A 25,557-nucleotide genomic window follows, 5' to 3' on the forward strand; every position below is an offset into this window, starting at 1 on the left:
TTCGGATCGACCGTTAGAATTTGAAAACTCAAATATAGAGCCGTAGCACGGTAACAACCCGTGATATGCATAGTACCATAGACTCACTCTAAAAGAAATGGGAGAAAGGAGACGATTGAAGGATGGAGACAAACTTCTCCACTTAAATCTATTTATATATGAAATCTGTGTTAGTGCTTTGTTTGCCCTGATAACCTTCTCTACTTAAATCTATTTATATATGAAATCTGTGTGCTCCATTTACATCATTGGTTTGTTTGATTAGTAAGTACATAATGGGGAAAACAATAGCACTGCACGGATCTCCCTTAATCGGAGGCTCTGCTTCAGGCAATTGGATGTTCCATTTAAGGGTTAATCTTTTAATCAGTGGATCTGTTTTGTCTAGTAGTACCAAATATATGCAAATAATTTGAGGGATAAAGTGTTCTAAGCAAGAAGAAGGGTATAATTGGAAAAGATAGATTTTAATAGTATTTAAATGTGAGTAATTAATTTTATGGGTAAATAGAAAATAATAAAAAGAATCAAGGGATATATTAAAAATATTGAAGAGTATAGGGGTAAATAGAAAATTGAAGGAGTTTTGAAGGGTAAATAGAAAATTAACTCTTTTTTTTTTCTGAGATGTTATTAGTAGTTTGATTTCATTATATTCAGTTTGGAAATTTGAAGTAGTTCTAAGAAGTATTTATTTTGAGAAGTTATAAGTAGTTTGATTTAGAAAAATATCGTTATGTTAGGTTAAAAAATGAAGTATTATGCTTAATTAACTTAAGGTACGCCTAACAAACATGAAAAAAATATGAAATAAATATTCACTATAATAAAAGTACTCATAAATAATATTCTTGAAAATAATACAAAAAAAAAAAAAACAATGCAATCAAAACATAAAATTAACCACTAGATAAATATCCATTGCTTCCTCTTAAGCTGAAAATTGACAAACAAAAAGATATTGTTATTATTAAGTCTCAATAATTTTCTTTTAAAGTTGGAATTGAATTTAAAAAAAAAGAATTAACTACCTTGTGCATCTCCAGCAGCTCTGTTTTGTCTTTCTTGTGTATCTCGACCACTGTTAAGATAGGTTTGCAGTGTGGCCACCGTCGACGTAAATGATAGCACCGGTTACGAAAGAAGCAGCAGGCAAGCAAAGGAATGCCACCATAGATGCCACCTCCTCTGCCTCTCCTAAGCGCCTCAGTGGAATGCGTGACGTGAGTTGCTTATGATTTTCTTCATTTTCAGTCACCTATATATACTCAAGGTCAAGGCGAGAGAAGATACATCAAATTTAGTATGCAAATTAAAACTCATGTACCGGCTTTATGAGACTAGTTGCGATGTAGCCGGGTGCAACACAATTGACACGAATCATATCTCCTGCCCACTCACATGCCAAGGCTTTGGCCAGCTGATTCATTGCTCCTAACAATATATATATAATACCAGCACAAAGTAAACATGTCTGATATGATGATATTCATCAACTTAATTACAACATTTTTTGAGTTGTTTTCTTTAATTTTTGTAGAGCTACGTATGTACCTTTGGTTGAGGAATACACTGCAAGACCTTCCACTCTCCCTGTGCCGGCAATGGAAGAGATAAAGACAACATTGCCCCTACCTGATTCCTTTAGAAATGGATGTGCAAGTTGAGTAAGATGGAAACAAGAATCAAAATTTGTAGCCATCAAATTAGAGTACTCTTCTAAGCTGAATTCTATTGCTGCTTTCCATCCTGGTCCCACACCACCTGCGTTATTAACCTGCCGTTGCTCGTTCCACAAATTTTTACAAATTCAATTCAATTACTTAATTAATTCATATATAAACTAATTAATAATCTCAATCAATTGTCATTAATTGTATATTTATATACTTACAAGAATGTCTAACTTGCCGTTAAAAATAGTACGAACTTGATCCATGAGCTTCTCTCTTTCAGCACGGTTTGACACATCGCAAATCGATCCAGTTACGCGAAGATTCATCATTTGACATTGATTTAGCATTGAGTTAAGTTCTTCCTCATTTCTAGAGCAGGTGTGTACTGTTACTCCAAATCTTGCTAATTCTTCTACAATTGCCCGACTACATAATTTACAAAGTTCATCATTAATTATTTAAAGAGAATTTTGAAAAGTAACTTGGTTTTCTTTTTCTTTAAAGAAAATTAAGAATCTATTTGCAAGAAAAAATGGATATTTTGAGAAAAGTTTAACAATTAGAGTAGAACTAGGGTGTTCTCAAGCTCACCAAGGTGTTTGGTGAATTTAACTCCAAAATCTATTAGATTAGTTTAAAACAATAAATTCAAACCATCAAAATTGATTTACTTCACGAGTAATGAATTTTCATGTTAAGTTTTTAAAATTTCGAATTAATTTTGTATAAAGTAAAGTGGTCAAAAGTGTTCAAAAAATGAATGCACTAAAATTTATTAATAAACCTTCTAATTTTGACTGCTTGACTTTATACTAAAATAATTCGAAAACTTAAAATCTTTGCATGTAAATTCATCACTTGTGAAGTAGATGGATTTCAATGGTTTAAATTTGTTGTTTGAAATCGATATAATATATTTTGAAGGTAAGGTCACCAAACACATTGTTGAGCATAAGAACACCCTAGTTTTACTCTTAACAATTATTCTTATTTTAAAGAAGTTCAAATTAATATAAATAAAATTTAAGAATCATTTTTTTTTGTAACTGAATGTTTAGGTTAGAGAGGAATGGACTGATTCAATTTGTATAGAAAGAGGTTAGTGACTTGTAAAACAAAGAAAACAAGATAAGATTAGAAAAGAGGAAGTGCATCAATTAATGGTTACCAATTAATTTCATCCAAAGGTTTAAATAGTGTTTATCACGTCATAGTAGAATGGCTAAAAAATAGCGTTATATCCAAATAGTGTCGCTATTGCGCAAAATAGCGCACTATAGTGCCGATAACGTTATAACTTTTATGGTTTAAAAATGCTCTAACACATTATTTAGAACCTTGATTTCACCAAACACATAGCACTACTTACAACCGATTACAACCGATCGAAAATATAATATTTGAAAGTAAGAAAAGGAATTAATTAGGGAAGCATAAATAGAACCAACCCAATTCCTTTGCTGCCACCAGTGACCAAAGCAGTGGCACCTTGCATGCTCCATCTCTCATCTCTGTTTACCATCGTCGTCTCTTTTTCTCTCTCACTCTCTCTCTTTTATTTTTTTATTTTTAAAACCTTGGCTGCCAAGTATATTCTCTCTCACATGGTACTGTCAGATGGTGGTACTAATTTCGTACACTCTGGGACCTAAATTTTGTCTGCACCATTATTTTGTTTTTTGGGACCGCACTAATTGTATGATTTCGATATTTTTCAGCCATTAAATTTCATCTACACCACATATTTATCCAAAAATTGTTAGATCTTCACTATTTGTACGATTTCAGGAATCTATTGAAAAATTATTAGAACTTCACTATTGGTCTGGTTTCAGCAATCTATCCTTGGTGGAACAGCATCAATAATACAATTCCAGTATTTTTCAGATTTCATCTGGGCCATAGATTTTTTCGAAAACTAGTGGAACCACATATCGATTCCAACAGCTTGTCCTTGGTGGAACCACACCATTGGTGCAGAATGGCACGGTTTCATCTATTTGATGAATGTTAGACCTATGAACAGTTTTTGTTATGTAAATTAATACTTCAACTAGCTCTCTATATACTGTTTTTTTTTTTAAATTTATTTATACCTGTGTCACCTTTCCAACATTTTCTCTCTCTGTATATATAGAGATTGACTAATATGCTTTCGGTAGCATATGGGCCGAAGTGCTACCGGTCCAAATTTGAAATTTCAAAATCCAAAAAGTCGATCTGAACCGTTCATCTTGTTCTCCATATTAATATGTGCTTGGAGACCAAATTTTACATTTTTCTGAATTTTTTTACTATTTATTAAGCCACTTTGAAAATCGCTGATCCAACGGTAGCACTGTTTTGTTAAGCCACTGTTGGATCAACGATTTTCAAAGTGACTTAATATATAGTAAAAAAAAATCAGAAAAATATAAAATTTGGTCTCCAAGCACATATTAATATGGAGAACATGATGAACGGTTCAGATCAACTTTTTGGATTTTAAAATTTCAAATTTGGACCAGTAGCACTTTGGCCGAAGTGCTACCGAAAGCATATTAGTCAATCTCTCTCTCTCTCTGTATATATATACACGTTTTTTTTTCTGCCTTTGTACCACAGAGCTTATAAGTTATCACAAACAATTCATGTAACATTTACATACCGAAACAATGCGAAGCATATATACCTCTAGTACATAATAATATTTGAAATATATTTGTCAATTGAGCGATTATATAACTTGAAATTAATATGATTACTGTTAATTAGAATCACGAATAGAAACCCATACCTAGTTAATGAAATTTAGCCTCCATTGATTATAATAATGAATTAATAGATGCATACAACATAATTTAAATATATTCTATAATTATTTTTGAAAAATATTGATATATCATTTTATTTAGTGACAAAAAAAACCATGTAAATTATCATAATGAGATGATAATTGTCACTTTTGAAGAATATAAGACTCAATATGAGGCTCCTTTAATTACAACAAGGAATAGACGTACGAACACAAACATACACTAAATGAATTTTACAATTTTTGCTTTTGTAATATTTGATTTATCTTTGTGATTTAGCGCAAAAAAATTACAACCAATCATTTAGATATAATATATGATCATATTTATAGGACATCTATCAGTTTTGAACTTTTTATTACAGCAAAGTATTTGGGATGAATTCAACATGCTGTAAATACATTACAACAGATTATGCTGCATAAAAGTATTTGAGACTCCAACCAACACTGAAACACTGATCTCGACTTTGAGATAATATATAAATTAGTTTGCTTTGTTAAGAGTTAAGATAGGTTTGCTGTGTGGCCGCGTAAATGACGGCACCGGTTACAAAAGAAGCAGCAGGCAAGCACATCGCAAATCGATCCAGTTACGCGAAGATTCATCATTTTACATTGATTTAGCATTGAGTTAAGTTCTTCCTCATTTCTAGAGTAGGTATGTACTGCTACTCCAAATCTTGCTAATTCTTCTACAATTGCCCGACTACATAATTTACAAAGTTCATCATTAATTATTTAAAGAGAATTTTGAAAAGTAACTTAGTTTTCTTTTTCTTTAAAGAAAATTAAGAATCTATTTGCAAGAAAAAAATGGATATTTTGAGAAAAGTTTAACAATTATTCTTATTTTAAAGAAGTTCAAATTAATATAAATAAATTTTAAGAATCATTTTTTTTTTGTAAAATATTTAGGTTAGAGAGGAATGGACTGATCAATTTGTATAGAAAGAGGTTAGTGATTTGTAAAACAGGGGAAACAAGATAAGATTAGAAAAGAGGAAGTGCATCAATTAATGGTTACCAATTAATTTCACTCAAAGGTTTAAATAACTTTTGTCGCGTTATAGTGGAATGGCTAAAAAAATAGCGTTGCTATAGCGCCGATAGCATCATGACTTTTATGGTCCGAAAACGCTATAGCACGTTATTTAAAGCCTTATTTCACCATACACATAGCACATACTTACAACCGATCTAAAATATAATATTTGAAAGTAAGAAAAGGAACTAATTAGGGAAGCATAAATAGAACCAACCCAATTCCTTTGCTGCCACCAGTGACCAAAGCAGTGGCACCTTGCATGCTCCATCTCTCATCTCTGTTTACCATCGTCATCTCTTTTTCTCTCTCACTCTCTCTCTTTTATTTTCTATTTTTAAAACCTTGGCTGCCAAGTATATTCTCTCTCTCTCTCTATTAAATCTACAGACGGAGTTGTTGCATATGTATTAAATCCACAGTTAGGTTCCAATAACTTTCAGATATTAAATTTCGTCTACACAACACTATTTAGTTTTCTGGGAACGCACTAATAGTATGATTCCGGTAATTTTCAGCCATTAAATTTCATCTAGACCACATATTTATCCAAAAATTACTAGAACTTCACTATTGATACGGTTTCAGCAAGCTATTCTTGGTGGAATCGCATCAATAAAATAGTGATATTTTTCAGATTTCATCTGGGCCATAGATTTTCTCGAAAACTGCTGGAAATACATATCGATTCCAGCAGCTTGTCCTTGGTGGAACAATACCATTGGTGCGGAATGGCGCGGTTCCATCTATTTTCAAAGAAAAACAATCAATTCATTTTTTGAAAATTTGAATTTTTAATTTCTCTATGTTTGGTTGAGTTGAGAATAGACATTTTTTGAAATTAAGCTATTCGGAATAACTTATTTTATATTTGGTTAAGTTTGAATAACTAGAATAGAGAATCCAACATGTTTGTCTTATTAGAATTGCCTATTCTTATATAAAAAAAATTAACTATTTTAATAAGACAAATAACAAAAGAGTTATTCTAGCTATTCTTATTTTACAATCAAATATACCTGTATTCCGTGTTGTCTTATATTTTCAATCAACAACGAAAATAAAATTAATTTTCTATTAATTAGTTCACATATGGTAGTTTTCTCACCTGCCATTTTCTTGTAACTTTTATATTTGGGTATTGTTTAAAAACTATTTTTCATATATAAAAGGTTGTCAGAAATCCGATTGGAAAAAAAAATATTGTTAATATTTAAAATTGAAAAATAATTCTCTTGTGTGAAATCTCTTATGTTTGAAATTCCCGACATTTTTATTTATATCTATTTTTCAGTGTTCTAAATAGCTAACTATAACATTTTTGGACCTAAAAGGCTAAGTTACGGGTAAAACTGCGCTATTCGAGCTACAACCGCTATAGCGCTAATAGCGGTTCACTATAGTGTGTAGCGCGTAGTGAAAATAGTGGTCCGCTATGCTACATGGGTTTATGATTTTGCAATTTTAATAGGCCTTAATGTCCAGATGAGTTTTTTTTTTTTTTACTTTATCAAGCTATATCAATACAATAGAACATGTGCAAGCTATACCGCTATATCAATTAAATTTTGTATCATACATTAATATATGGTAGTGGTATATTTTGAATATAAAATATATCGATAGTTTATGAATTATGGATATTTTGAATGTAAATTTGAAATTTGTATTATTTCAATATGAATATTATAACTTCTTAATCAATTGGATGTTTGTTTCTTGATGAGACATGAGAAATATAAAATATAATTTTTGAAATAAAACAAACGCAATTTATGATAGCTTTCGCTAAACCTTTTTTTTTTGGTCTCCCTGCTATGCCGCTATAAATGTTATTTAGAACCTTGCTATTTTTTAATATATTTTACCACAAATAACCAAGATTTTGAACTTTTTTAAAAAATATCCAAACCGCAAGAAATTATTGTGGTTTGGGATTTTTTTTTACTATAAAAATCATGTTGCAATATATTTCTTTGAATTTTGAAAAAGATAATAATAATTACCATGTAAAAGACATATATTGAACAATAATAGATACAATATGATCTTTGAATAATAAATAAAACCGTAATCCATTAAAAAAAAATAAGCAAACACACACAATAAATAGTAAATACATTTAAAATAATTATATGAGTAATTCTTGAATAATCTCTTAGGCATTTGAAGAAACTAATACCGGTCGTTGTATGTTTACCGTTGATAGAAAACTTAAACTGAATTTTTGAGGCACTAAACGATATTTTTTTTGCAATTCTGATTCCGTCAGTGCTCAGGGATGTTCTCATGGGCAAATAAATCCGTACCCGTCTCGTCCCCCCTTTCCGAATTGGGGTCATACGCGCAAATACGACTTTCCTAGCCAAAGTTATGGTTATTTATTTATTTTTTCAAAAAACAACGATGCTTCCGTGCAAAAATACCGATAACGCACCGATGCTTTATGCCCGGCTTAACGACGGTAGAAGTTGCATCGATGTTTCATTGCCAAAAATCGATGACGCACCCATGCTCTCTAAACGGCCATAACTTTATTATTGCCAAAATATCGATGACGTCAAAACATTGATGACGCACCCATATAGATTGGCCATAACCGATATTAGTTTTTTTTCAAAAGCCTAATAGATTATTCAAGAATTACCCATATAATTATTTTAAAATGCATTTACTATTTATTGTGTGTGTTTGCTTATTTTTTTAATGGATTATGGTTTCATTTATTATTCAAATATCATTAAAATTATCTATAATTGTTCAATATGTGTCCTTTACACGATAATAATTATTATTTTTGTTCAAAAATCAAAGATATATAGTGCAACGGGTTTTTTTAAAAAAAAAAATTAAATCCCAAACCGCAAGAAATTCTTGCGGTTTGGGTATTTTTAATTTTTTTTCAAAATCTTAGTTATTTGTGGTAAAATATATTTAAAAATGGATATAAATTAAAATGTTGGTTGAAATTCGAATGGGAATTATTTATAGATATTTAAAGATAAGAACTTGTTGCTCATTTTTGCTTGTCGACCCCTAACTTTAAAACAAAAAACAAAATTGAGAAAAGTCCCCAATTTGATGAATTAAACTTGCAAGGGAGTAGTTCTAAAATTTTTGATAATAATTTAATAATAATTTTAAATTTGTGACTCAAATATAATATATAATTTTAACAATAATTTAAGGTTGGTATTTCATATATACATAAGACCTAACAAAAAATTCTGAATTAATTCGTTTGTAACGTGTAAGTAAGATCCAAAGTAGGTTTAATTTGGTTACAAAACGAAAATAATCGCTCTTAATACTATTCAAATTAAAATATAAATCATTTTAAAAATGAATAACTCGTAAATAACAGATTTCTACTCCCCGTAACCGTTTAGCTAAAAGCATGTTTCGTCGTATTTAATATCTATGAAAATTGAAAATACAAATACATAGGAATTTTAGTCAATGAAAAGTAAATTTCAAGTGCTGTTTGTCACAAAAAAAAAAAAATTATGCCATTTGAAAAGTTTTATCGAAGTTAGTTTGACGAGCTTTTTTTTCACATTATGAAAAAAAGTTAGTCGGACCTAACTTTTTTTTTTTTTTTTTTTTTATAGTGATCTTTTCAATGCACACGACCAATCAAAATCACCGTACCACTCATAATTATCAACTACATCACTGTACCACTCATAATTATCAACTACATCACCAGACCGCTCATAATTATCAACTAAATTCTGTACCGCTCATAATTATCAACTAAATCACTATACCGCTCATAATTATCAACTAAATCACTGTACCGCTCATAATTATTAGAAAGCAGTTAACAGTCCCCGGCCTTCAGTCCCCCGAAAATCTCCGAATTTGTTACACTAATCCTATAAACAAGTTCATTAGATCATGTAATACTATGAAAACAATCCTATAAACAAGTTCAATGGATGTTCTGCAGATGAAACCGCGTGGTCCCAGATGAAAACACGTGAAAGCTGTTAAAAACGCGTGATAGCTGTTGAAAACGCGTGACAGCTATTGGGGACCACCTTCTGTGAACATACACATAGTATTCTGTGAACATACACATATTATTCTGTAAACATACACATATTATCCTGTAAACATACACATATTATCATGTGAACATACATATTGTACTTGAAATTATGACAGTTCTGGCAGTTGAAAGCACGTCAAAACTAAGCTAAAAAGGGAAGGCTTTTATACACGGAGATTTTCGGAAGACTGTAGCCCGGAGGACGTTACCTTTTCTCTAATTATTAACTTGTGAATATCTCATAGAATTCCATAAGCTTGTAACATCAGTCTAAAATCTAAACGAATATAAAAGAAAATATCAATTCTTGTAGATCGTTTCATAAAGTTTCATGCTTAATATAGGAACAATAATATTCACATTTTGCTACTATATAGTATTTTTTTTTCTTGTCAAAACACAAAAGATTTTTAAAAGAAAAGGATGCTTGCCTAGTCCCTAGAATTTTGTTTTGCGGCCATACCTATTTGGGTTTGCTATTTTCTCTTTTGCATTTTTTTTTCTTGGATAATAGTTGGAGCTCAAGCCACCCAATTATATAATATTTATAATGAAGTTTATCATTCATATTTCAAATTTGTAATTTCTCACACAAAATGTATTGTCTTTATCACTAAATCAAAGACTGATTCTCCTCTTTTTTTTTTATTTTGTCTAGAAAATAGATATTATGAGACATTAGACAATGATTGAATTTATTTTGTATCCATGGGCCATGGCCTTAATTACTGAATTTTTCATAGTTACCATGTTAAAAAAATATACATAGTTACAAACTTACGCTTCTTTATTGAAATTTTTTATTTTTACCCGATACACATCTATATCTGTGCATCCCTAGAGGTATGCTAATATCCTAAACGGGTTACCCGAATTCTGTCTGTCCGCATCCGTTACCTGAGGTATCCGTACCCGTGCCCGAGTATAGGCGGGTAAACGGGTACACGGGTACGGGTTTGAGACGGACCGGGCACCAATATTTGAGAAAAAAATCCGCCCAACCTGTACTCGCCTTACTCGTACCCGAAATCCGCCTACCCGAACCCGCATCCTTTACCCGCTTAACCCGTACCCATTAACCCGTTTAATTTTAAAATTCAAATTAAAAAAAAACAGAAAAAAAACAGTGAAAAAAACACAAAAAAACACAAAAAAAAAGAAAAAAAAAGAAAAAAAAAGAAAAAAAAACACAAAAAACAGTAAAAAAAAAAAAAAAACTAGAAAAAAAAAACCCATACCCTACCCAAGGTATCCGTTACCCCTATCCGAGACGGGCATGGGTATGAAACGGGTAGGGTACAGTTTTTTAAAAAAAAAAACGTCCTACCTGTACCCATTCTACCCGACTATCCGTCTTATTCGTACCCACCCTACCTGTTACCCGTTCTGTGTTTACCCGAGGTACCCGTACCCTATCCGAGAGCACAACACTATGCATCCCACAGAGGTGGCACACAAGTATTACATGCAGAAACATTTGGTGAAAATTGTACCCAATTTTTTTGAGAGAAATTGTTTCCAAATTATAATGAGAAAACTTCGCTGGATCAAGCACTAACGGAGCGACTCCGTTGAACTTTTGAAAACCTCCGTCAATTATTTCTCTCTCCGTCACAATAAAACCTTCCTCTACCTTTCTCCCCCGAAATGGAATCGCGTCGGAGGCGATCTCTCGCACGCGCTCGACTTCAATCTCGCCGATGCTCCCTCGTTGAATTTGTTCCAACAGCCGAGGTCCCTCTCTATCGACCAAGGTCCGCAACGGCTCCCTTTCTTTCCCTCTTCCTCTGTCGAAAGGCTGCTCGACCCGCCACAGCCTCCTCATCTTCTACGTTTCGATCTGGTAATTGCCATCCCTCTTCACCTCTCTCTCTCTCACTCTATCGCTGAAAACTATTAATTTTAGGGGAAAGCTTGATTTTGCCACAAAATCTTAACTTTGTAGAGATATAACCCTAGATTCTATCCTTGTTTCGTTTCAGTTTTGAACCATCCGTTTTTTTATTTAAATTTTATCCCATTAGCGGCACTAGGTTCATAACCAGCGGATTTATGACCGTACCGGTAAAAAAAAAGGAGGTGAAACAACAATTTTTTATGAGCAAAATTGAAGATACCAGGAGAATTATGTAATTAAGCATTTTATATCTTTTCACTAATTGTCTTGACTGATTATATCTTTTAGCATCTTTTGAAAGCACGATCAAAGTAAATATGACAGTGCAACTTGCTTGTTGGAGTTTAGTGTCAATGTATATACTGGTGTGGTTATTTTTTTGTTAACAACCAAGCATTTGTGAGGGTTCTTGTTTGTAATGCTAAACTGTGCATATCTGATAATGTTTTATTGATGGTTCGTGGTCAATAATGGGTGAAGCGCATATAGGATTGTACCTAGTTAAAGAAGGGAGATAATTGAATGGGTCTCTAAGGATGTCAGTGCTAGTCAGTGCTAGTCAAGCTAAAGCAAGAGTTTTTGTTGAAGGGTGTGCTCTGATGCGTAAACATGCAAATGGGATAGGGAGTAGTAATATCAAATTCAAAAGAAATTGTGGATTATGTCATGACCAACCACCCAAATATTTAAGATTGGAGAGCATACAATGAAATTTTTCAAGCTTGGAAAATACTTAAGAGAGATAAATGGTCTAAAAGGCGTCTACTGCAACAGAGAGGATGAGGGGATCGAGATTGCTTATGCACTTATAAGGGTAGATTACAATGTTAGGATAGGAACGGTTTTATACAACATGTGTTAATTGGTGGATGATTTGTATAAGGGGCCTATGGTCTAATGTGAGAACCAATTTTTTTTTGTAGAGTTATAAAGTCTGATATATAGGTGTGTGATTTTGTAAAAATATATATATGTGGAGCAATATTTATAAATTGTGTGAATGTTTTGAACTCTTATGATGATTCATGTAGTAAGGGTACCAAATGTGATGCATAATGTCGTGTATGGTTCAAATAAATGGACTCCAAAACAGTTTAAAAATATACAATATGATGTACTACAAAAATAAGGCTGTATATACACTGACAAGGCTGTATAAATGACATCAATGTTCAAAATTACATTCATTTTAGAAGTTGTACGCCTCATACAAAAATAAGTTCTCACTTTTAATAACATCACTAACAAGGCTGTATATACACTGTAAAAGAAGTTTCAAAATTACACACTGAAAACAAGCAAATATACAAATTGGAGACAAAAATATAAGCAAATATCCTAACAAATAAATATTTCCAAGTTAGAGAAAATCTCCGTTTGTAATTCAGAACTAAAATAGCATGTGTGTATATATCCATCAAATGTCCAAAATCAAAGAGACAACAAGCAATTTAAATTACAACAAAATATATTGTAAACAGAACCACACAATCTAATTTGAGGCATCCCTCCTCTTGTGATGGAGAGAGAAACAATAGACGGAGGTTCTCAAAAGTTCAACAGAGTCGCTCCGTTAGTGCTTGATCCAGCGAAGTTCACAGCACAAATTTTGACGAAAATTCAAGAGCTCAGATTTTGAATTACAGTTGGAAGTGTAATACGCGTATTACCATAGACTCACTCTTATTTCTTTTTCTAAAATGGTACCTAAAAAAATTGACCTTAATTGCGGATGATAAAAATAAACGATGAACGAGTATATTTTAAATAAATATTTTATAAAAGTAGTTGAGTTGTAAGATCTATAAAACAGTATGAATATCAAATTATTAAATATTTTTATTCATTATATTAATTATTAATTATTATCAAATTTATTCGTAAGTTGAAAATTATTTAAATCGTTACTCATAAACATTCATCAACATGTACACCTAATTTAGTATGCGAAATATTAATTTATTATGTGATCATCCAGTACAAGCTATATATCTTTTTATGATATATTTTATCTGATAGTATTTACTTCAATTTAAAAAAAAAATTCTTTCTTTAGTATATACTTTTAAGACAAAGTTAAAAAATTATTCTTATTGTTAATTAAATAATTCAGAATGAATAAAGAGAAGTTGGCTTAAACTTTTTCTGCTTCAACGTGTTATGTATCATACACGTAATTTTTTGTCTTGTTAAATATAAAATATTTCATTTGTACGATTTTATGGTGGTGGTGGAATACTGCCGCCTCTATTTTTGACCTCAAACTCAAAGCAATGAACAATTAAAGCCGGATCTCTAAAGTAACTCAGTTTTTGTGTTCACGAGGTAGAATGCAGGGACAATATTTAAGATTCGTGCCAGAACAGATCAAGCGGTTTAGATCCAAACTGAAAATTCGAGTTACTTTGGAGATGTGAAATCCCGATAAAATCGGATAGAAACAGTACCTACGGCGCCAAAACATCAACGGATCAACCGACTCTATCTCACCACGTGGCGCACCTTGGTTCCATCTGACAAACTAGTCGAGCCGCCACCACACGCCTCTCGACTCTCAACCACGAATCTTCTCTCCAGTCCAGCCTCACCTCGACTCTTTGCCACCCATGGCGACTTCTTCTCTTCTCAATCCGTGCGGTTTCACCGCTCTCTCAAAACCCAACTCTAGATCCAAACAACTCTTTAGACCATGCCACTTTCATCGAAAACCCTTCGATCGTACAATCCGTGCCGTCCAGACGGGCCCCCCCAAACCAATAATCACCGAAGAAGACGACCCGATCCAGCGTCTTCTAAAAAGGGATTACAAGTGGGGTTTCAGGTCCGATTTCGAGTCTTTCACCATTCCAAAGGGCCTAAACGAAGAAACAGTTCGCTTGATTTCTGCTCTAAAAGAGGAACCAGATTGGATGCTCGATTTTAGACTTAAATCTTTTCGAATATTTCTTTCCAAAGCTGAACCAACTTGGTCAGACAATATTTACCCCCCAATCGACCTCCAATCACTCTGCTACTACTCTGAACCGAAGAAGAAACCGAAGCTTGGAAGCTTAGATGAGGTCGATCCCAAGCTTCTTGAAACCTTTGATCGTTTGGGAATCCCACTCACCGAACAAAAGAGACTCACAAATGTGGCAGTGGATGCAGTAATTGATTCAATCTCAATTGCAACTACACATCGACAAGCACTAATGGAGAAAGGTGTAATCTTTTGTTCAATTTCTGATGCAATCCGTGAGTACCCAGAATTAGTTAGGAAATATCTCGGTCGGGTGGTCCCACCTGGTGATAATTACTATGCAGCTCTTAATTCGGCAGTCTTCAGTGATGGGTCTTTCTGTTATGTGCCAAAAGATACTGTATGTCCAATGGAGATTTCTACCTACTTCCGTATAAATGATCAAGAAACGGGTCAGTTTGAACGGACCCTAATAGTAGCTGATGAAAGAAGCACAGTAAGCTACTTAGAAGGATGTACTGCTCCATCGTATGACAAAAACCAGTTACATGCGGCTGTGGTGGAATTGTACTGCCATGATGATGCTGAGATAAAGTATTCCACAGTACAAAACTGGTACGCGGGTGATGAAGAGGGGAGAGGCGGTATATACAACTTTGTTACCAAAAGGGGCCGGTGTGCGGGTGCTAGATCAAGGATATCTTGGACCCAAGTGGAAACTGGATCCGCTATCACATGGAAGTATCCAAGTGTGGAACTAGTGGGTGATGATAGCTATGGGGAGTTCTATTCAGTGGCACTAACAAAAGATCATCAGCAGGCTGATACCGGTACTAAGATGATACACAAAGGGAACAGTACAAGAAGTAAGATTGTGTCCAAGGGGATTTCAGCCGGGAAATCCAGGAACTGTTATAGGGGCTTGGTGCAGATAAATTCTGGAGCTGAGAATGCAAGAAACTTCTCGCAGTGTGATTCCATGCTTATTGGGGATATGGCTGCTGCCAATACTTATCCTACAATACAGGTATATATGAATAATTTTGATGATTGTGCTCGGTATGTGTTCCCTATTAGACGACCATAGTAGCTTTAGTTTCTACCTTTTGTTTCCACTTGAATCCAAGAATGAACATTCCATACACTATGGTCAGGGTCGTTACTGTTTTAAGCATGTTTCAGGCACTCAGGTGTTAATTTAAAGGAAAAAAAGAAATATAAAGGCTACTTTGGAATGGTACGTTTAGTATACTGATATATACTAACATGGCCTAGTATGGTAAATTTTGCTTGGGTAACTTCATTAATCTCTATGAGGTTGAATTACGGCAGTAGAATTAAATTGGAACGGAGTGACATTCTTAAAATGTTTGTGAGAAAAACAATCTAAGATAAATTCTATGAAAATCATGGCAAGGTTTTAATATGAGCTTTTTCTGGAAACAGGTTAGTGGGCCCACCCCCCGTGTGGAACACGAGGCTAGCACATCCAAGATAGGCGAAGATCAACTGTTCTACTTCCAACAAAGAGGAATTGACCATGAAAAGGCTGTTGCAAAAATGATTGGGGGTTTCTGCCGAGATGTTTTCGAGCAGTTACCTCTGGAGTTTGCATCGGAGGTTGATGCTTTGATGAACCTAAAGCTCGAGGGCTCTGTTGGTTAAATTTAGCATACATCAGACTCTTTCTGTATAATTATTCTGGATTATCGAAAATAAGATTGAGAATAAAATTGGCCTAGGGAATGTGCGGGGAGATTGGAGTTCTCTTTTAGATGTTGGATGTAAAGTTATCCACTGCTGTCTCTCTTATGTAAAATAGAATTTTGACTGCTGGCTATGTTTATTTTCTTTTATCAGCCATTAATATTTAATAAAATTGTGTACCAGGTTGGAATTTTTTTTTTTTTTTTTTGCGACTAAATATTTTAATTTGTGTTGCTTATGTTTGCATAATAAGTTATCAAGGTCAGATAAAAAGATTATACTTGTTCAATATATAGTTGAGAATAAAGCCGGGGTGCATAATGTTGTCTGGTTTGATGGGAGAGCATGCTGTTATCTATTTTATGTTTGAAATAATCTGTCTTGCTGCCGTTGTTCTATTGTGAACTAGAAAATTTGACTGCTTATTTGTTTGTGTTATTTTTATCAGCTATTTACTGGTAAGAAGAGTTATCCCAGTTGTTAATTTTTCTGTTCCACCTTATCATGGATTCCAAGTTTCCTTGTACCTACACTGCAGGAAGATCTTAAGGTAAAATATTTCTTACTTCGAGTCTTTCATGGAATTGTTGAGAATAATATCCAGAGTAAAGCTGGTTTTGGAATATGATTCTAATTGAAAGTGAAGAAAGTGCTGTTGCAAATGCTTGAAATACTGTCACGAAAGTATGAACCTGATTTTTAATTTTCCTAATTTGCCCGAGCAATGATTATATGCTTTGAAATAAATGTCACATTTAATGGATCCCTTATATGAAAAAAATAATATTATATGATCATGTTGCTTTTGTCCTACAGTACAGAAAGATCTTGCTTTTGAATGATCAGTGCTGTTGTTGTTTTGAGGATTTTATAGCAAAGGTCATGAATTAGACCTAAAACCTCATAATTTGTTTAGATGTGAAATCAATTTTTGGAAGTGTACAAATTCGTATTTGAGGAAACATGGCTATGGTGTTCCAAGGCTTGTTATCCTTAATTATGAATAACTAGAAGTGCACATAGCAACCTTTTTGAAACCCTTGAATAGAATGAGATTTGCTCCAGTACAAAACTTTTTGATTGAGAAAAAAAATTAAAATATTTTGAGCCATCTGATCAAAGAAAGGCAATTTGGAAAAAGAATGACATAGCCCGTTGTATAATTTTTGGTATGGGACCTGTCAAATTGGAATGAGGTGAAGGAGAGATAGATAATCTTTGTTTATAAATACATCCCATTTTAGTAAATTTTGTGATGAGGTCTTATCTCTCACGGCTCTTCCCATGGTTCTTGTCACCCTCTCTTGAGCACACATACTAACCCGATAAATACCAGTAAGAATTGCATTCTGTCTGTACTCTTAACCCTGCACTGGTCCATATAACCTAATTTATCACTCTCTCGGCCTGTTTCTCTCACCCTCTCTCTCTAGGGCAATAATGGTAATTTCTTTGGAACCAAGCAAAAGATTCAAAATTCTCTAGTATTAGATTTGTTTTTGTTCTTCTTGCTATGTGTACCAGTCTGGTAAATGAGGCATGCCCGTTACTGTACTAGATGCTGTACACAGTCTAGTTACATACAATTGTGAGGTCTTAGTATTCAAGAAATGACGAAGGTGATAAAAGTAAGATATTACTTCTATTTACTGTTTATGTTGTTTGTATCATGTTTCATGGTTTAGAAAAATTGTCATGTCAGTTTCCTGAGGTGAGAACAGAGGTCAAGCCTCTATTTCATCCATTGACAGAGTTTTTACATAACAGTAACCAAAAAAAGAGAAAATAGAAAAGAAAAAAAAAACTAAACTACATTCTGCTGAAGAGTTTTGAGATAGAATTTCACATTGACATTACAATAGAAAAGTACATCCGGAGAAGAGAAGGAGAGACATTTTATGTCAGTTTTATTCCACTTTTGTATAAAATAATTCCATAGGTATTACTGCAATTGAGAAATAGAACCGGCCCTTCTACTTCTTGATCTGTGTGCATATTAGGCTGTAATTGAATGTGCATAATACTTCTTTGACTAAATGGCAATCATAATAATTTTTAGGCTCAGTTTATTGGGTTGTAGCTATTAAGGACATTTTAAGTTTTCTTTTTCCTTTTTGCAGCAAGCTCCCAATGTAAAGTAGGGTGCGTAATGCCACAGAATATTATGTTTTCTATTAAGTTCTGACATATGTAGTAATTTATTATCTATAGAACATGTAGGATTTTATTCTGATTTCAATTTTCTTCTTAGTCAAGCAGGGTAGCTGTATATATGTATGCTGTCAAGGCAACCTCATTCAACAATAATAAATCAATTCAGTTTTCCATTATTTCTGTTTACATGTAAAATGAGCTTTCTAAATTTTTGAGATACATGTCCCAAACTCTAGTTTTTCCAATTACCTAGTCTGTATCACACAAACTGGTGGTGCTCAGAATCTGCACCTGTACTAATTGTGCTTGTGAAGTTTGTGTTTGAAACTTTGAATTGATCCCAACTATGTGTAGATTACTGGTGAACATAAGGGCAATTCTCAGTCTTTCCTTACAATCAGACTAGAAGTAGGGGTGTTCATTGGGTCCAGTTTAGTTGGTTTTGAACTGAAATTAGTTTGGACCAAACGGTTCATTTTTTTCTATTTAATGGTTTGGTTTGCTTTTCAAAACCGAATTATAACTTCAGCACACTGAGAAGTTCTAGTCCGACTGTAAGGAAAGCCAGTGAGAAATTAATGGTTTCAACCCCCCCCCAAAACAAAAAAAAGAAAAAGAAAAAGCAATTTAGCATACAGAGTTTTATATATATCATCTATAAAATTACTATAGCACCCCTCGCAGCTAGCAGTGCTAAATTTTGAACTAATTTCTAACCGTCTGATCGAATTCATTTAATTTTTTTTAATATACTAGAGACTCGCCCGAATAGAATACAAGCTCAGCATAGTAAGTATGCAGATTGCTAACACAATTTGATTCTTAGACAAACATTAAACAAACTAATTAAAAAAGAACAGTATTGATGTGCTCATCTGCTACCAGTACTGGTATTGCAATCCTTAAGAGCTAATGTTGGTATCTTGAACAATTGTCGGCATGGGCAGAGTAAGAGTTCCTTCCGCTGGTACTGGTAGTGTTATTAGAAGAGTTACCAGTACATTGCCGGGATCTTTGCTCTGGTGAAGAGAGGATGGCGATGGTTGAGGCAAGCTCCTTAGTTTCTTGAACCTTCCATTGCTCCACACCTGATTATTAGAGGTTTGGAAAAGTTGTTAGAACGTGCATGGATTATCTCCTCCTAAAGATTTGGATTAGAGAACTCCAATACATTTCATACAACATATAAATAAGAATAATTGTAGGGTACAGTCAATTTTTTTTTGTATCTAACTATTATGATATATATTTGAAAAATATTATTTAAATTAAAAAAATAAAATTATAGATGTGTTATATTGATTTGATAGATATAATGTGTAAATTGATTTGAATTTGATACACACTCAAATAATTAAGAAAACATTTACAATTAAATTATTAGGTAAACCGTACAAGTTGAATGTATGCTAGAATTATCCGATAAATAATAGCTTCAGTTTTATCCAAAGTCAGATTTACCAGAAGGGTGGAGTTTTTGTCCAAAGGACTTTGGACAAAACATCACCCAATGTCAGTTATAAACCGTCAAATCTTTGTTAAAATCTACACAGATGGTTTAGATTTATGGAGCCATTAAACCAAAAGAATTAATAGGCCATATAAAATCTAACCCAAAAAAGTCTATTAACAAAAGAATTGTACTATACAAAAATTCAAGTCACCTGAGCAACCTCTCCAATTGTGACAAGCACCGCCCCCTCCCGTGCCTCCACCGGGACCCACTTGCCAGAGTCATCCACCACCTCACTCGGCACCTTCTTCCCTCTCCCTTCATATGTCAACTGCACTACACAACTGCCAAGATGCTCCTTACTTACCTTCTCCATCAAACTCATCTCCATTTTATTTATAGAAACACACATCAAGCACCTTGTCTCTGTCCCCAAATCCAATCCTTTTTCTTCAAATAGGAGCTCTAGGACCTTCAATCCAACCCTCTCCATCTCTCTTGCAAATTCATCATCACTGTCAGTTTCAAACATGTCGATATGTCCTTCATCGTTCGATCCTCTGTAACCAAGATCTGTTGTATCAGAAACTACTCGGTTTGATCGGTAATTTTGAAGGTATGTTTCATGGAGGTGTGAGGGGATATCATGGTCACAGACATGAAATAACCCGAGCTCAGTTGCTGCCAAGAGGAAGGGTTCTCTGTTTGGTTCACGCAGAGAGACAACAGGTGGAGTAATAGGTTTTCGTTTGGAGCGGAGGGGTAGAACAGGGGTCAGTGTTGGTGGAGGAAGAGAGAGTCGGGTGAGGAGATGAGAGAGGAAGGCGTCGGTGTCCCCGGTGGAGAGGGAATTATTACATGGGGTTGGAGGCGGCGGTGACGGGATTTGTTCTTCATCAGTGAGGGTGAAGGGGATTGCGGCGGTGCCGCCATGCGAGTGGCATAAAGTGGCTGATGATGATGCCATGGTGGTGATCAAGGCTGCTATGTGTGTTTATGACAATGCCAGAAGATACGAATGTGTCCCAACAATTAAATTGAAAATTGTTATCTTTTCCTGTTATAGTCAAGTTGGTGGGCCTGGTGGGCCAGTACAACTTTGAAATGTGGGGGGGGGGGGGGGGTCGATTATTTATTGGTAGATATGGTGTACCACATTATTGAAAGCCTAAATAACTCAACTATAAAACTCTATTGGGTCTTTAATTTTAAAATTTTGATGGCTCAAAAGTTGAAAATGAAATGTCAAAATAATATATATATATTTTTTGTTGTTGTTGTCGTCTATGTTAATTTTTCTACATTTCATAAAAACTGAACAATTTATTTTGCTTTTGATTGATATCCAGAGTTAATAATCCACTAATATAAACAATTTCTGAACATATTTTTTTTTTAGTTTTTTTCTATCAAAATTAAATCTAAGTATACATAACTATTTGTGATATATTAGACTTCATGATATGTAGAGTGATTTTTTTTTTAACTTGTTCATTCCATTTTTTATTTTTGCAATCGTAAACGACGACCGAACCTGAAAAAAAAATCTGTGGGAGCTAATATGAGGGATAACACAGCAACAACACCCATTTTCTGAATAGCTCATTTAGAAAAACAAATGCATAACAGCTAACTTTCTTGTGCTCATGTTGTAACCAATGGATAAAGTACATTTCATATTTAAAATTTTGAATTAAACATCTTTTTATTACTTCGTACAAGTATCATCAAAGTGTGATGTGGACTATGGAGTATCCAAAGTGTCCTATAGTTATAAAAAAAAAAAAAAAGAATGAACAAGTTACTCTAACCACGGGATCATAGGTGGAGTAAGTTATTACACTTAGAGAAATGAAGTAACTTATTCCGGATTAACTCAAATATTATTTCATTTTACTCTTTCAAATTTACAATTCATTTGACTCCTTAAAGATAAAGTAGAGAGTTTACTCTACCACTTACTCTACAATCAAATAAGATCTAGAGGTGTTCGGCATCACACGAGGGATTAAAATTTAAGTAGAGTTAAGAAGCACTTGTTCAGTAGAATTGGATTAAGAAAAAAGTGCTAAGTAGGCGAAAAAAGAGCTACTATGAGGTTTAATCAAAGAGAAATGATGCTTTAAGAATTGGAGCAAGAGGAACTTAAGTTTAGAAATTTAGGTAAAATGAGCAAAAGTTAATATTCACTAAGGAGAAGTTGTTCGAACAGATTAAGCTTATAGGGAATTAAAAAAAATCTAAAGAGTCTTAAAAAAAAAAGAAATTGTCGAACACTCACTAAAAGGGAAGCAGGTTGGGTCCGATGCCCATTGGACCCAAAGTGGTTCTAATGGGTTCGCTAACCGTCGGATCTGCTTTAGGATTCGCGTTCGCAATTTCACATCTGCATTAAAATCCGTATACACGAATCCTAAAGCAGATTCAATGGTTACCGAACCCATTGAAACCACTTTGGATCCAATGGACATCGGACCCAAGCAGATCTCCACTAAAAGTCAGGAGATACTTTAGTTAAGGCTGATATACCAGTGGTCCCAGCTGCCGTGTAAAGCCCAAAAAAAGAAGAAATAAAGGATGTCGGGGGCCCACCAATTTGGGTCTGGGCCAACAAGGGCCGGGATATAAATGAATCCATGCGATTGGTGGCCTACAAGTACCTTCCAAGCAATTAAATAAATCCACGCAACGATACACGTAAAGTTACTTGTTTTTCTTTTAGCCCTTCTGAATTAGGTAATTGCATTTGTTTAATAATATAAGCAAATAAAATTATTGGCTAAGAAGCGCTGTAATGGATCATCCAGAGTGGACACGATTCTCTTTTTATGGCACTTGATTGTCACTTAAAGCACTTTTGGTAGGCTATACTGGCTCCACTTCGCCTGAAATCATTGAAATAGAAACAAATAAAATAAGTGTTTCGCTGTTGTCGGTGCAATTTTCCTCCATTCTCGTTTTATGTTTAGTAGGGTTTCAGAAACAGCTTGCAAATAATTAAATCTTTTTTCAAATTATAATAGATTAATTAAAGCAGTCACAATTATATTTGCATATTTCCAAAATGTACTCGTGTGATTTATACAGATAGAACAATCGACACGGTAATCTGAGCTTCCTTCAATCATTTTTTTTTTCATTCTATTTAGTTTCTAAAAATCATATTATCTTGTATCTTTTGCAGTTTTCTTAATTATTAATTATATCAAGCTTATAAAGTTAGAGAATTCTTTTATTCATTTTGTTTTTGTGCATTCCAATTACAATTGATTTGCTTCTATATAAAATTTGTTATATGTAAACCTATGGTTAACTCTAGACTAACTAAGGCTAACAACATGGTTAGCTGTTATGCATCAGCACCTCTGGTAAGGCTGGTGTCAGGGATGCACAACTGATGCTAGTGGTGCCTGGGTGTGAATCTGCTATTTTTTTGAGTGAAAAGAACTTTTTTTTTTTTTTTCAAAACTTTAGATTATAATGGAACAAATAAATTTGAAATGTTGAAAGTATTTGAATAATTGGAACGAGGAAAAACAAAACAAAGTTGTTGCTGCAGTGATTTTCATCTCCAGGGTAATCAAAACTGGGGCTGTCCAGTTGTTGAGTAATAGTTTGAAAGAGAAATATTTCAGAACTTGCTTAGGAGGTTCTCAAAGTAGGGGTGAAAACGGAGCGGACTTGAAGCGCATAATACTAATATCATATCCGTATCCGTCTTTCAATGAGTGGATACGGATACGGATAGTAAGTGAATATCAAAATTTAAAAACAAATCCGTCTTAAACGGATACGGAACGAATAATCTACGAATATGAATATGAAACGAATAATTATCAGATAATTGAGTTATACACTTTAAGATACAAATAAAAATATGATAAATAAAAAGTTATAATTAACTAATAAAAATAATATAAATAACTAATAGGATTAGTACTAACAGTTAGTTGACATAACTGTTTTCAGTTACATTTCCTTATGGCTCTGTTGTTTGCTTGAGACTCTGTATTGATACAGTACTAGTGCTGCCTATATAAGGCATGATGTAACTCATTTGAGATATAATAAGAATCACAATTCTATCTTCTCAATTCAACTCTATCATGGTATCATACCACATATTTCTCTCTTTTTCTTGATCCTGGATCTTCTCTGTATCTCTTCTTCGCTTCCCCATGGCAACTCCAGCTTCTTCTACCTCTGATACTCTCTTCTCTTCCTCTCGTTCGGCTGATACAGTCGTTCAGATCACCATTCCCGTTTCGACAAAATTAGATCGGGATAACTTTCTTACCTGGAAGTGTCAAGTCGAGCCGATCATCCATGGCTTTGATCTATCGCACCACATTGATAATTCTCCTCCTTCAGAGAAGCTTCTGACGGTTGACGGAGTCACCAATTCCAATCCAAGATTTCCTATCTGGAACAAGCAAGATCAGTTCTTACTTGCGTGGCTGAGGTCTACCATCTCAGGACCAATTCTGTCTCAGTACGTGGCATACAAGACTGCGAAGTCACTCTGGCAAGCTCTGCATCGGGTGTATTCAGCTATCTCTTCCGCTCGTGTCATGAATCTGCGCCGTTCTCTTCAGACGCAGACCCTAGGTGGTCAGACTTGCTCCGAGTATTTTGCTCACATGGTGAATCTTTCTGATCAATTAGCTGCCACTGGTTCTCCTATCACCGATTCAGATCTTGTCTCATACATTATGAATGGATTGGGTGCCGATTACAATTCCTTCATCGTTGCTTTGATAACCCGTTCTGATCTGGTTTCCTTAGCTGATCTTCACGGGTTCCTTCTGTCTCACGAGAACCTTTTTGCTACTCAACACTCTATCTCTCATACCGATCCGACTGCTCTCTACTCTGCCCAGTCTCACCATGGTCGTGGTCGGGGACGCGGTCCTGGCCAAGGTCGTCGCGGTTCGGGTTCTGCTGGAAGGGGATCGGGTTCTAATAGAGGATCCGTATCACAGCCCCCTCTTCTGCCGACTCCAACTCATAGCTCAGCACCAGGCCATGGAGGCCCAGTTGGCTCTGGATCTAGCCCATATAATGGAAATTCTATTCAGCATAACTACACAGGCTCACGCAGCTCATCTAATTCCTCTCAGTTCTCTATTGATCTCCCTACCTGTCAAGTCTGCCGTAAGAGAGGTCATGAAGCCTTAGACTGTTGGTATCGATATGACTCCAATTATTCTCGTGGGGCTGAAGCGCAATACCAAGCTTACTACAACACCACCGCATCGGCTCCAAGCGGTGAATGGTTCCTAGACTCCGGAGCGACGCACCACGTCACCTTGGATATCAACAATCTTGATGCCTTTACTCCGTATGTCGATCATGAGCACCTTCAAGTAGGTAATGGAACTAATCTACCTATTTTTCATCTTGGTAATTGTTCATTTCCTATTGATAGTGGTTCGTTGAATTTAAAAAATGCGCTTCATGTTCCTTCTATCACTAAGAACCTCATTAGCATTTCCAAATTTACTCAAGATAATGATGTTATTCTTGAGTTTCATCCTTTGTTTTGCATTGTGAAGGACCGTCGCACCAAGACCCTGCTTCTTCAAGCAAGGCAAATTAATGGTCTCTATCATCTTTCTTTTTCACCTAGAGCTTTTATTGGAGAGCGTGTCTCGGCCGATTTATGGCATGCACGGTTGGGACACCCTTCTTCAAGCACCACTCATTTTGTAATAAACTCGAATAAACTCCCTCTTACTTCAAATAAATTGCAATTTTGTGGTGATTGTTGTAAAGGAAAGGCACATGTTTTGCCGTTTAAACCTTCTTCTTCTTCTAT

The 25,557-nt window shown here is 34.4% G+C and overlaps 3 protein-coding genes across 4 annotated transcripts; 1 reads left to right on the forward strand and 2 right to left on the reverse strand.

Annotated features, from left to right (window-relative positions):
• Nucleotides 1–1,032: 1,032 nt before the first annotated feature.
• Nucleotides 1,033–20,772, reverse strand: LOC144574350 (2-oxoglutarate (2OG) and Fe(II)-dependent oxygenase superfamily protein). Of its 2 annotated transcripts, XM_078324308.1 has the most exons (3): nucleotides 19,951–20,772; nucleotides 19,158–19,374; nucleotides 1,033–1,042 (listed from the first exon to the last, which is right to left on the reverse strand). In XM_078324308.1, the coding sequence occupies exons 1-2, from the start codon at nucleotides 20,704–20,706 to the stop codon at nucleotides 19,189–19,191; spliced, it is 942 nt and encodes a 313-aa protein (XP_078180434.1). In that variant the 5' UTR covers nucleotides 20,707–20,772; the 3' UTR covers nucleotides 1,033–1,042; nucleotides 19,158–19,188. The 2 variants fall into 2 exon arrangements, with proteins under 2 accessions (XP_078180434.1, XP_078180425.1); XM_078324299.1 differs by lacking the exon at nucleotides 1,033–1,042 and having other exon boundaries at nucleotides 16,323–19,374.
• On the reverse strand, nucleotides 1,054–3,283 carry LOC144574360 (tropinone reductase homolog At5g06060-like). Its single transcript, XM_078324320.1, has 5 exons — nucleotides 3,125–3,283; nucleotides 1,895–2,102; nucleotides 1,555–1,777; nucleotides 1,328–1,434; nucleotides 1,054–1,258 (listed from the first exon to the last, which is right to left on the reverse strand). Exons 1-5 carry the CDS (start codon nucleotides 3,196–3,198, stop codon nucleotides 1,085–1,087), a joined length of 786 nt encoding a protein of 261 aa, XP_078180446.1. The 5' UTR covers nucleotides 3,199–3,283; the 3' UTR covers nucleotides 1,054–1,084.
• Nucleotides 13,788–16,311, forward strand: ABCI8 (ATP binding cassette protein 1). The gene is made up of 2 exons (XM_078324287.1): nucleotides 13,788–15,452; nucleotides 15,872–16,311. Exons 1-2 carry the CDS (start codon nucleotides 14,073–14,075, stop codon nucleotides 16,088–16,090), a joined length of 1,599 nt encoding a protein of 532 aa, XP_078180413.1. The 5' UTR covers nucleotides 13,788–14,072; the 3' UTR covers nucleotides 16,091–16,311.
• Nucleotides 20,773–25,557: the final 4,785 nt, after the last annotated feature.

This window comes from Carex rostrata, chromosome 2 (genome assembly GCF_964058835.1).
Source record: "Carex rostrata chromosome 2, lpCarRost1.2, whole genome shotgun sequence".
In the NCBI taxonomy this organism is placed as follows: domain Eukaryota; kingdom Viridiplantae; phylum Streptophyta; class Magnoliopsida; order Poales; family Cyperaceae; genus Carex; species Carex rostrata.

Excerpts from the sequence above, each read along its gene's own strand:
- LOC144574360 (XM_078324320.1), bottom strand. The coding sequence starts at position 3,198 with ATGGTAAACAGAGATGAGAGATGGAGCATGCAAGGTGCCACTGCTTTG. Across the intron at positions 2,103-3,124 it reads GGTGGCAGCAAAGGAATTGG|TCGGGCAATTGTAGAAGAAT; the intron begins GTTGGTTCTATT and ends TAAATTATGTAG. Across the intron at positions 1,259-1,327 it reads CAACTAGTCTCATAAAGCCG|GTGACTGAAAATGAAGAAAA; the intron begins GTACATGAGTTT and ends GAGTATATATAG.
- ABCI8 (XM_078324287.1), top strand. The coding sequence starts at position 14,073 with ATGGCGACTTCTTCTCTTCTCAATCCGTGCGGTTTCACCGCTCTCTCA. Across the intron at positions 15,453-15,871 it reads ATACTTATCCTACAATACAG|GTTAGTGGGCCCACCCCCCG; the intron begins GTATATATGAAT and ends TTCTGGAAACAG.
- LOC144574350 (XM_078324308.1), bottom strand. The coding sequence starts at position 20,706 with ATGGCATCATCATCAGCCACTTTATGCCACTCGCATGGCGGCACCGCC. Across the intron at positions 19,375-19,950 it reads CAATTGGAGAGGTTGCTCAG|GTGTGGAGCAATGGAAGGTT; the intron begins GTGACTTGAATT and ends TCTAATAATCAG.